Below are 12,590 nucleotides of genomic sequence, written 5' to 3'. Positions count from 1 at the left end.
CATCCATATATGTTCTTGCACCCCTGCTCAGAGCCTTGACAGTCATATGCAGTGATAGTCATATGAAGTGACAGTCATATGCAGACCAGGAGACCACTCCCCCTGCCATCTGCATGCCGCAGACACAGGTGATGGGATAAGAGGTGGGGATCTCCCCAAGCCAGCGACCTACCAGGTGGCTTGGTACAAAATGATGAACTATATCAGGAAGATTCTATTCCAAGAATTTGGGAACATGGGGCACCTGGGTGGCTCAGAGGGTTAAAGCCTCCACCTTCCGCTAGAGTCATGATCCCAGGGTCCTGGGGAACAGACTTGGGAAATGCAGAGAATAAGCAGTTTGTAATATGAGCGGAAGCTGAAAAGATGCCTTAGTAAAAGTCATGTTGGGGGCGCTTGGATGGCTCCATCCTTTAAGCATCTGCCTTTCACTCAGGTTATGATCTCCGAGTGCCAGGATTGAGCCCTGCCTGGGGCTCCCTGCTCAGCGAGGCCTCTGCTTGATGATTCTCTCTCTCCCTCTCCCTCTGTCCCTTCCCCTTTCCCTTTCCGATTAGTAAGAGTCTCTTGGGTTTTTTCCCTCTCTCCTTTTTTTCCTTCCCCCTTCCCATGTGTTCTCTGTTTTCTTTTTGAATTCCACATATGAGTGGGATCATATAGTGTTTGTCTTTCTCTGACTGACATATTTCACTTAGTGTAATACACTTAATCATAGGGAACAAAGTTGGGTTGCTGGTGGGGAGGTGATAGTGGGGGGGGGTGGGCAGTGAGGGGTAATGAGCTAAATGCATTGGGCTTTAAAGGGAGCACTTGTGGTGAGCACTGGGTATTATATATAAGTGATGAAACACTAAATTCTACTCCTGAAACCAATATTGCACTGTATGTTAACTAACTAAAATATAAGTTAAAAAGCAAATATTGCTTTGGTCAATGGGATTTAAGAAAGCATGATAATGGAAGTTTGAAAATGCTGCATATTGGGGCTTACCCTCTTAGACTTAATTATCCATGTGAGAAGCCAAGGTTAACTTCCTTGAAACAGAAAGGTCACATGGACAGAGATGCAGTCATACATATGGGTGACCCCAGCTGAGAATACAAGAAGAATCACTCAATTCACACACAGAAACCTGGGAATTAATGAATACTTGTTATTTTAACCTACTAGGTTTTAGAGTGATTTGTCATGTAGCAATAAAAAATGATATAGTATTTCTCTGTGTATTAGTTTAAATTATTCATCCTTTTAACCTTTCCCTCTAATTAGTTTAACATGTTTGTAATAGTTATTTTAAAGTTGTCTGTGAAGTCTAACACCTGTTCCATGTTTGGATTTGCTGCTATTGGCTATTTTTAGTCAGTTGGTTATGTTATGCATCTTATTTTCCTTCCTTTGTCAAGGTCTTTTAATATCTTTCAATTGTGTGCTAGAAATTGTATTTAAAGGAACTGTGGAGTGTAGAGTAAGTGTTGTTTTCACTCAGGGAGACTGTAGCTTCTGCAAACCAAGAGAGTGAAGTGTTCTCGGTTCTCCTCAGGTTTGCATACAGGTACAAAGGAACATTTTGGAATGTCAAAGTAATGATTTTTTAAAAGATTTTTATTTATTTATTTGAGAGAGATAGAGAGCATAAGCAGAGGGAGTAGCAGAGGGAGAGGGAGAGCTCCCTGCTGAGCAGGGAGCTGACCATATGGTTCGATCCCAGGACCCAGGACCCCAGGATCACAACCTGAGCCAAGGGCAGAGGGTTAGTGGACTGAGCCACCCAGGAGGCTCTTCAAAGTAATGATTTATTATTAGATGATCATGAGGTTACAGAGATTAATAATAACTAAAGATGGCTGTAAGAGCACAATAGAATTATCGAGAACAATCTGAGTTAATCTCTGAAAATGAACACCCTGCTACCTTAAAAAATTCTAGGAACGTCAGGATACATAAACACACTTTTCATCAACTCATGGAACAATGATATCATCATATGTCATATAGATTCCAGAAGATTCCACTGCACACTTGTGAGACAGCGAGACTGAAAAAGGCAAATACTCTTTTATTATTATTGTTATGAAAATATTTTGACTTCACCTGAAAGGGGATTTCCTGAGTACTGCTGGGGTAGACAAAGAGACGAACACAGAGATCAGCCACACGTGTTTATTGACAGAATTTAGGAATCCACTGCGGTCAGACTCAGGGCAGCTCCATCTGCGTTTTCATGGCTTGAGGCTTCAAAGAACTTAAAATGGCCATAGCTTTTCTCTTGGCTGGAACTTGGGCTTCACACAGCACAGTTTATTATTGGTACAGTAAACGTAGGCCCTTTCCCTCTTGGAGCATTTCTGGCGGCATCTGCCATGAAGATTCCAGCATTTTTGGGTGCCGCCTGACACAAAAAAGAAAGAAGAATGGAGACAGTGTCAGCCCTGAGAAGAAGTATTAAAGCAGGTCTTTAGTTTCCCTTGTCTTTGACCATTGGCCTCCTTTTTCTTTCTTTCCCTTTTTAAACATTGTGGTAAAATACAAAGAATGTAAAACTTATAGTGTAAGCATTGTTTTTTTTTTTTTAAGTTTGTTTATTTGTTTATTTATTTATGTAATCTCCACACTCAATGTGAGGCTCAAACCCATGACCCCGAGATCAAGATAGCATGCTCCTCCAACTGAGCCAGCCAGGTACCTATCAAGCATTTCAAAGTGCATGGTTCAGGGGCATTAAGTATATTAACAGTGTTATGCAACCATCACCATCATCCAATTCCAGAACTTTCTAATCATCCCAAAGAGAAACCCTGCACGCCTCTCCCCAGCACTGGGCAATCACCAGTTAGCCCTCCACTCTGTTGATGGGCCTACTATGGACATTTTATGCCAACAGAATTATATACCACGTGGCCTTTTGTGTCTAGCTTCTTTCACTCAGTGTGTGTTCATGGGTCATCCATACTGGTTGTTTTTTGGCTTTGTTTTTGGCTAACATTCCAACACTTTCTTCATAATTTTATTTATTTATTTATTTATTTATTTATATTTTTTGCCAAAGTCTATCATTAAGAGGTGGCTGCACTTAGGTTTTTTCTCATTAATTACAGTTATGTACACATAATATAAAATTTGCCATCATAGCCATTTTAAATCACACAGTTCGATGGTGTTAAATACATTGTGGGTAGCCATCATCGCCAGCCACCTGCATAACTCTTCATCTCATAAGACTGAAGTTCTTTTACTCATTCAACAGTAACCCCCATTTTCCCCTTCCCTGGAGCCCCTGGCAACAGCCCTTCCATATTTTGGGGGGGCCTTTCCTGTCCCAGGATCTTGCTCAATCAACAGATTGCAAGACTTGCCAAAACAGCTCCCGGAAAAAGTGTTCTGACAGTTTTGGGATGGGATGGCACCCATGACCTCAACCTAGAGGCACACGAATCTGGGACAGTTTTTCTATTCCAGCCACAGGTTTTGCAGCAGTTAAAGGTGAAATCCTTTGCTTGAACCAAATGAGGACCTATACACCCTTCTCTGTTCTGAAAAGCCCCACGCCTGCTCTGACTCGGTTTTCAGGGGCTCTGGCAGCTGAACGAAGCCTGGGACCTCCAGTTGTGTCTGTTAAGCCACTTTCTTCGGACAGTTAAAGCCCTGACTCTTCTCTGTTTCTTTCCTTTGTAGGTTAATTTTAAGTTTCATTAATTTGTAAATTTTATTATTTCCTTCTTCCTGCTGTAGGTTTTGACCAGGTGTATTTTGTAATCGGGAGTAAGCTTTCTTTGAGACGACCTTTTGAACAATACAGGGGAGAAAGTCTTGGGGGAAATCTGTGCTTCATTGAAAAAATGCATCGTCTGGGGCAGGGGTTCTCAGCTGGGGTGATTTTGCTCCCGAGGGGATGTTTGGAATGAACTGTGTGGAGACATTTTTAGTTGCTGCAACTGGTGAGAGGTGCTATTGGCAATTAGTCAGTAGAGGCCAAGGATTCCGCTAGATATCCTCTAATGGACAGCCACAACAAAGGACTATCTAGCCCAAAGTGCCAAAAGGTCAATAATGATCAATAGTGTCAATCATGCTTGGTCTAGGTAGATCACAGTCTTTAGGGTTATCTGATTTTGATTATGTGGGAATTATTTTACGACTCTATGAGCTGTTGATAAACAATAAAGGGCAAAAATAATTATTTCTCTAGGAGTGCCTGGGTGGCTCAGTGGGTTAAACCTCTACCTTCTGCTCAGGTCATGATCTCAGGGTCCTGGGATCAAGGCCCGCATGGGGCTCTCTGCTCCTCAAGCAAGGAGCCTGCTTCTCAGTCTCTGTCTGCCTGCCTGCCTCTCTGCCTACTGATCTCTCTCTATCAAATAAATAAATAAAATCTTTAAAAAAATTATTTCTCTCTATTTTCAAGTATATTCTTTTGCATAGAGGTTCAGTGGATACCCTCTCTTCCCCTGCACCATGGCGGGGTGGGGGACCAGTTTCTTTCTTTCTTTCTTTTTTTTTTTTTTTTTTAAAGATTTTATTTATTTATTTGACAGAGAGAAATCACAAGTAGGCAGAGAGGCAGGCAGAGAGAGAGGAGGAAGCAGGCTCCCTGCTGAGCAGAGAGCCCGATGCAGGGCTCGATCCCAGGACCCTGGGATCATGATCTGAGCCAAAGGCAGAGTAACCCACTGAGCCACCCAGGCGCCCAGGAAAACCAGTTCCTATTTATGCTTTGATCCAGTTATAAAATCTTCTTGTTCTCTCATTATGAGTTATATAAAATCTTTAACACGAGCTCATATGTACATATAAGTATACATACATATATATGAGCCAGGAATTGTTTTTTTCAAGGTTTTATTTATTTTATTATTTGAGAGAGAAAGAGAGACAGAAATAACGACAAAGAACATGAGTGGGGAGGAGAGGGAGAAGCAGGGAGCCCAACGTGGGGCTTGATCCCAGGACCCCGAGATTATGACCTGAGCTGAAGGCAGAAGCTTAACTGACAGAGCCACCCAGGCAACCCTAGTTTTTTTTTTTTTAAATTATCTTTTAAAACATCTTTTGAACCCTGAGCAGACTACCATCACAAGAACTAGGTTCTGAAAAAATACACTGAGAGAAATCTGACGTGTGATGCAGACACTAAGATGGCTAACGGGTGCTTCTTTCCGGATTGTACGAAATGGAGCTTGGTGGAACATTTGACCCATCACAATAAAGAAAACCCATAGACTCTTGTTCTTCTTTTTTTAAAAGATTTTGTTTTTAAGTAATCTCTACACCTAACATGGGGCTTGAACCCAACCCCATCAGGAATCACGTGCTCCACTGACGGAGCCAGCTGCTGCCCCAGAAACTTGTTCTAAGACGACACTGGTGGAGAAGTTTGAACTGATCAGTGAGGGCAGCGCCAGTATATGTCCCTCTCTCCAGCTTAATAACCCCCGGAAAAACAGCAAAAGTGGGACAGGAAAAGGAACCACTGTCTCACGGACTCTGCATGGCTGCCTAAATCTCAAGGATTCAAATATGTACTCACTTCTGTCTGCCTTTTCTGTGGAGGACCAGAGGCTTTTCCTTGCCAGAAAGCAACAGTGTTTCCTGTGACTAAAAACAATTGTAGTTTGTCTTCCTATTTGGGAAAGCCTACCCACCTTTCTAGTGACTGAGGTGCTCTTTTTCCTGGGATATTAATTAAGGAAGGGCAGTTTTGCCAAAAATCATGCCGTCCTTATCATTCTCAACCCTCAGAAAAAATAGAAAGAATTTGCCATATGTTGAAATTAAAACTTGCTAAACTGACACAAGGCCCCGAAGAGCCTAAGTGACTCATAATTTGTTCATGGGTCCAATGTTTACTGTTTTTCTCCCCCCAGCAAATTGTAGAAGGTCACGATATCTTGCCCAGCTCCTTTTCCTTTCCTTGCAGTACAGTTGGATTAAGTTGGAACAATTTATTGCCTTTTTTTAAAAAAAGATTTTATTTATTTATTTGTCAGAGAGAGAGAGCACAGGCAGAGTGGCAGGCAGAGTCAGAGGGAGAGGCAGGCTCCCCGCGGGGCAAAGAGCCCGATGTGGGACTTGATCCCAGGACGCTGGGATCATGACCTGAGCCGAAGGCAGCTGCTTAACCAACTGAGCCACCCAGGCGTCCCAATTTATTGCCTTTTGATGTCAGGAATCAAACTCTCGCTCTTGAACTCAGTGGTTGGGGATGCGTATATTCTTCTGCAAAACACCTGTTCTCACGTGGTGATGAAAAGAATTGCGCGAAGAAGCTGAAGAACTTGAAATCAAGCTAGATGGGCTTACTAGCCCTGGAGATAGGTTTTATACGATGGCAATTTCTAGGGAAACAGTCTGGAGGGCACTGGAGAAGTTCAGGGCAGCACCCGAGTTTTCCACGTGCTCCTTTGTGAAGTCATCAGAGCGCTGACAGTGTCACTAAAAATACTACCATAGTCTTTTGACAATTCTAGGAGTTGCAGAAAGCCATTGTCCATCATCAGCTTGGATTAGACATCATCTTGCCATGTGAAGGAGACACATGTGGAATTGTTGGTAATGTCTGCTATACTCATATTTCCCAGAAAGCTTTCTTTCTTTCTTTTTTTTTTTGTTTAACTATTTATTTATTTATTTGATAGACAGAGATCACGAGTAGGCAGAGAGGCAGGCAGAGAGAGAGGAAGGGAAGCAGGCTCCCCGCAGAGCAGAGAGCCTCATGCAGAGCTCGATCTTAGGACCCTGGGATCATGACCTGAGCTGAAGGCAGAGGCTTTAACCCACTGAGTCACCCAGATGCCCCGCCAGAAAGCGTTCTGATGTGTGCGTGTGTGAGTGAAGGCATCCACGTAAGCAACCAAAGCCTTTGTTGAGTGAACCATATAGTCTGACTTCTAAGACTCATGAGTTTCTTTCCGGTGGCTTTTCCTGGATATTCCCAACAGGACTCTGGTCCCGGGTGCACACTTTTGTTAGTGATGCTTTTTCTCCTGATAGGAATAGCACTCATTGGGGCGCCTGGATGGCTCAATGGATTAAGCCTCTGCCTTCACTTCAGGTCATGATCCCACGGTCTTGGGATTGAGCCCTGCATTGGGCTCCACGGAGAGCCTGCTTCCTCCTCTTTCTCTGCCTGCTCTCTGCCTACTTGTGATCTCTCTCTCTCTGTCAAATAAATAAATAAATAAAATCTTTTAAAAAAAGGAATATTACTCATTAAGTGTGCCCTATCATGTCTAATCAAGGTCACTTTGAATAGGAAGTATTAATATGAATTCATGAGATATTTTATATGTATTCAATGTGTTGATTTTCCCACCCAGTTCTGTCTACTGAAAAGACGTGGAATGAAAGACTAATTTAGTAGGATTGAATATCTTTAGCATCTAGATCACGGTTCTGAAGTACCACTTCCCTATTTAGAAAAACAACAACAACAACAACAAAAACCCCAGAGCTTCTTGAAGAAATGAAGATTTCAAGACCTCGGGCAGGAATTGTACAAGATGAGCCTAGAATGTCTTGTCACCCCAGATAACCAGCTACAAACCAGTGAAACTGCTTTTGTCACTTAACAAAAGGACAAAGTCTCAAGTCACATCTTTCAGAAATTTTGTGTTTGAAATCATAGGGGCAGGACTGGAACATCACATTCTTTCCTGAGGAGCCATTCTCTCAAAACAGAAAAGTATCCTTGATTTCAGAGCCAAGAGCAGATTGTCCGAGAAGGGATTTTGGGATACAAAATTCCACATCTCTCTTCATTTTGTACTTTCCATGGAAATGAAACCCTGAATCTGTTTCTCAGTCTTGGCCTGGTGTTAAACCCTTGTCACATGAAGTCTATTAAACACTACTTCACAGAGAAAGACAAATGTCGTATGATTTCACTCATATGTGGAATTTAGGAAACAAGACAGATGAACATAGGGGAAAGAGAAAAAGAAGAGAGAGGGGAGCAAATCACAAGAGACTTTTGGCTATAGAAGACACACAGAGTTGCTGGACGGGCTTTTCGGGGGGGAATGGGCTAACTGGGTGATGAGCATTAAGGAGGGCTTAAGTGGTGGCTTAAGGAGTGGCTTAAGTGGCTTAAGTGGTGAGCACTGGGTGTTGTATGTAAGTGATGAATTACTAAATTCTACTCCTGTAGCCAATATTACACTGTTAAGTTAACTACAGTTTAAATAAAAACTTGAAACAAAACAAAACACATAACTTCGTTTACATTTTACCCAAACTCCGTCCCTCTCTTTAATCCTATAAAAACCTTATTTGTTCCGTCTTTTGTCCCACAGTTCCTTTATAGTGTATTTTCCTTTGTGCCAAGTTAATATGTCTAACTCCATCGGACTGCAAATGTGTTTCTTGTGGTGTCTCTAAGCTGGGTTTTCTCACAAGGAAACTATCACAAACCAGCAGGGATATATGTAATAAGGCTACCACAAGTCAAAGATGGGACAACTTGACTTTCTGCAGCAATAAAGATTGCAATGAATAAAAATTCATCAAAGATATTAAAAACGATTTTGTCACATTTGGGGGAAGCTTCAGCCAGCTGAACGGGAGGGGCGGATAGTGAGGCCAGAGGTGGGGTGGGGGATGGGCAAGTCTGAACATGACCCGAACCCGGTTAGTCTTCCCATGGCCCCCTCATCTGGTAGACAAGGCTCCTCCAGACCTGGACCTTGAATGTTTCCTCAGTTTCCCCCTCACCATGCCCCTTGCCCCAGTGGTGTGCCAGTTTTCTGAAGGCCCCATGCTCTCTTCCACAGCTGGATCTTTCTTTGCTTAAGCTGATTTCTGTCTGGGCCACCTTTCCTGCTTCCTTCTCTTCTCCGTCCCCTTCTAATCTCAGCATACTTTTCAGGACTCAGGGTATCCCGTCAGGAGGACTCTCCTGGCCCTTAGACCGGGCTGGTCCCTCCCATGTGCACCTCAGATCCCTAGACCCCCTCTGTCAGAGCTCATGCCACCCTGGGTCGTAAATGTCCTTCGTTGTCTCCCCCAGGGCCATTGTCATTTATCTCTGTGGCCCTAGGCTCCCACACAGGGTCTGGCACAGAGGCAGCAACAGTGTATGTGAGTTTTTCTCTCTGGTTGAGGTGGTTGTGATCTTTACAAAGCCGAGAACATTCTGGAGACTATTGCTAAAAGGTCCGCGGTTGCCCTCTTCTTCCTGCTTCTCCCGCGCACCCCTTCCATTCTTTCTCAGGTGCAAGACCCTGCACCTGTTTCCTGAGAGAGCACAGATGGATGGCACGGCTGGGCCAGAAGCTCTAGGTGTCGTGGTTGTCACCTAAGCTCTGCACCTGCTGTGGGCGAGGGCGCCTCCTCTCCGTGCTTCCAAAAGGCGAGCTCCCGAAACTGGGCAGCCCATCCTCCCGGGCCTGAGGATTCCTCGACCAGGTCTCAGTCTGCACACCCTGCCCCTCCCCAAGGGGGTCGAGGTTACCTGGCATGAGCTGGGACAAGAGCAGCAGAACGGCCAGAGTCAGCAACAGGAGCTTCATGGCTGGAAGTGGCCCAAGGTGAGGCTGCAAGTCCGAGGGGATGGCAAAACGAATGGGGCAGGGCTCCGGTCTCTGGCTGGAGGTCCCTTTGTTCAGCGGGACCTATGTCACCCGCACGTGCCCTCAGCCGCCCACGGCTTCAGCCCCCGCGCTCCCGGAGCCCAGGGTCTGCAGCCACACACTTTGAGCTGGCACGCCTCCTGCGGTCATTTGGTCAGTGGGGGTGGAGTGGACTAGGAGGGGGCGGGCAGGGGGGCTGGCAACCGCGTCCAAGGTCCTTCCACTGGCTCTATACCTCCTGCACGGAAGGACCGCCAGGGGGCGCCACGCACGCGGAACGCAGAGGGACTGGGGAGACCTCGCCCAGAGGGTGAGGGCACCTGCAGGTGAGGCCACCTGGAGTCCCAGGCAGAAGAAGTCGGCCCTGAGGCTTACGTTGGGGTTGAGAGTGAGAAACATGATGTGACCGGAGGGAAACCGGGAGAACGGTGAGAGATGAAGCTCCCAGCACCAGCCTGGCGGTGCCCTCCGCCATCCGAGGGCCAACCGCGCCGTGTGCCTTTTACCCTTGGGGGCAGGTCTTCTGGACCCGGGGCGGAGCCCTTCCCCAGAGATCCAGGAATCAGCTGTTGGGGTCCCTCCTCTGAACTCCCAGGTCCGGAAAGTCCCTTTGTCTCCCTTTCTTTCTGTAGTCACTCTCCTGTTTTCAGGGTTGTCTTGTTCTTTCAGTGTTCCAACAACGTGTGACCAATTCCTGGAGTTAAACATCCTGTTGCCTTCCATTTCCTGACTAGATGCTACCCTCACTGGCGTCAAGGGTACAAAATCATATATAGGGTTTACAAGACAAAATGACTCCAAAACTATTTCCGTAGGGGCAACAGAATGAGGAGGTTGAAGACTGAAAAATAGAAATAATGAGGTCAGGAAGTATAAACAACTTTTTTTTTTTTTTAAGATTATTTATTTTAGAGAGTGAGCTAGCGAGTGTGCTGGGGAGGGGCTGAGGGAGAGAGAGACAGTCCCAAGCAGACTCCTGGCTGAGTGCAGAGTCCAGTGTGGGACTGGATGACATGGGACATGATCCCAGAACCCCCATATCAGGACCAGAGGTCGCCACCTGAACGGAAACCAAGAGTTGGTGGCCCAACCAACTGTGTCACCCAGAACCCTCCAAACAACTCCTTCTGAAACCTTGATGATGAAGAGGAGTCAGTGGGGAGAAAGGGACACAGTGCCTACAGGCTAGAAACCAGCCACTATCGTGTTCACTTCCGTTAAGGAGGCTCATCTCTTTAAACAGTGTGTTCCTTGAGGTTCGATCTGGGAAGGAGCAGAACCATTATCAGTATTAGGGACCAAGGAATTTATTATAAGAATTAAACTTTATTCAGAGTTTATTTATTTACTTGATGGACAGAGATTATAAGTAGGCAGAGAGGCAGGCAGAGAGAGAGAGAGAGAGAGGGAAGCAGGCTCCCTGCCTAGCAGAGACCCCGATGTGGGGCTCGATCCCAGGACCCTGAGATCATGACCTGAGCCAAAGGCAGAGACTTAACCCACTGAGACACTCAGGCGTCCCAGAATTAAACTCTATTCAATTGCAGAAGGAGCTGGGAAAGTGAAGATCTGTTCAGGATGGTAGTGGGGTCCCCAAGGGAGCTGGTGTAGAAGTCTGAAAGACAATGGACAAAAATACGAATAGACAATTCCCCAAAAAGAATTAAAAGACTTGTGAACATGTGAAAAGATGTTCAATATTATTCAGAATAAGAATTTTAAAAAGCTGTCTATTGTGGATTGAATTGCACACACCCCCTGCCCCCGCCCCAGCCCCCAAAAGAGAGATGTTCAAATCCCAACCCTAAGCACCTGTGAATTGTGACTTATCAGGAAATAAGGTCTTTGCAGATGTAATTGCGTTAAAGTGAAGTTGTACTGGATCGGACTGGGCGGGGAAAGGAGGAAAATTTGGACAGAGACCCTCAGGGAGAAGCCATGTGACAATGGAAGCAGAGACTGGGGTGACACATATGTAGGCCAGGGGAGACTAGGCAACCGTCAGAAGCTAGGAGAGAAGCACAGAACAGATTTTTCCCTTGGAGCCCCCAAGGAGGAAGTGATTCTGCCAACACTGGTTTTGAACTTCTAGTCTCCAGAAGTGTGAAAGAAGAAAATTCTGCTCTCTCTTTCTCTGAAATAAATAAATACTCTTTAAAAGGGGGGAGAAAAAAGGGAGGGGCACCTTGCAGAAAAAAAAGAGGGTGGCTCAGTCAGTTAAGTGTCTGCCTTTGGCTCAGGTCATGATCCCGGGGTCCTGGGATTGAGCCCCAAAATGGGGCTCCCAGCTCAGTGGAGAGTCTGCTTCTCCTTCTCTTTCTGCCCTTTCTCCACTCATGCTCTCTCTCTTTCAAATATATAAATTAAACATCTTAGAAAACAAATTTTATTCTTTTAAGTAACCCAGGTTGTGGTCCTTTGCAGTGGCAGTTCTGGGAGACAGATACATCATCATGTCAAGTTTATTATTACTAAGACATTAATGTATCTTTAGGTGTTTATGACAATGAACAAGGAACATTGTTGTTTCTGCCCAAATGGAAACATCTGTGCCCTTGTTCCTTCTTTTCTAAAGAAAAAAAAAATGTGCTACAGGTCATTTAGGCATGCAAACTTTCTCTCTCTCTCTCTCTCTCTTTTTTTTTTTTTTTTAGCAAGAAGTTTGTTTAAACAACAGGATGCTTGACTTGAAGGGAAAATGATCTAGGATTCATTTCTTTTAGAGTAATTCATCCATGCTTAAAGACATTGCCTTACATATAACAGCTATGTACAAAAAAGTTATAACATTGTCCTTGGTTTTATAATGATAAATGAAAACCATTAAAATTCTCCAATTGAACAAGGTATGCAAGGATTTTTATGTTGCTCTTTTTTTGTTGTTGTTGTTATACAGTGAAAGAAAAATAACTTACCAGAATAAAAAGATAAGAGCTGAATGAACATGCCACGAATAGAGAGAGGGGGTATTTTCACAGATGCAAAATACAGACAGAAAATACCCTATATTATGGGGTACTTTCCCG

General features: G+C 44.6%; 1 protein-coding gene across 1 annotated transcript; it reads right to left on the bottom strand.

The window, feature by feature from the left end:
* Positions 1-2,128: 2,128 nt before the first annotated feature.
* On the bottom strand, positions 2,129-9,711 carry DEFB123 (defensin beta 123). The gene is made up of 2 exons (XM_045084223.1): positions 9,447-9,711; positions 2,129-2,390 (listed from the first exon to the last, which is right to left on the bottom strand). The coding sequence occupies exons 1-2, from the start codon at positions 9,502-9,504 to the stop codon at positions 2,245-2,247; spliced, it is 204 nt and encodes a 67-aa protein (XP_044940158.1). The 5' UTR covers positions 9,505-9,711; the 3' UTR covers positions 2,129-2,244.
* Between the last annotated feature and the right edge of the window lie 2,879 nt (positions 9,712-12,590).

Source organism: Mustela putorius, unplaced genomic scaffold (assembly GCF_011764305.1).
Source record: "Mustela putorius furo isolate JIRA1106 unplaced genomic scaffold, ASM1176430v1.1 tig00000743_pilon_pilon_pilon, whole genome shotgun sequence".
NCBI classification, from domain to species: domain Eukaryota; kingdom Metazoa; phylum Chordata; class Mammalia; order Carnivora; family Mustelidae; genus Mustela; species Mustela putorius.
This window is presented reverse-complemented; position numbering and strand designations above follow the sequence as displayed.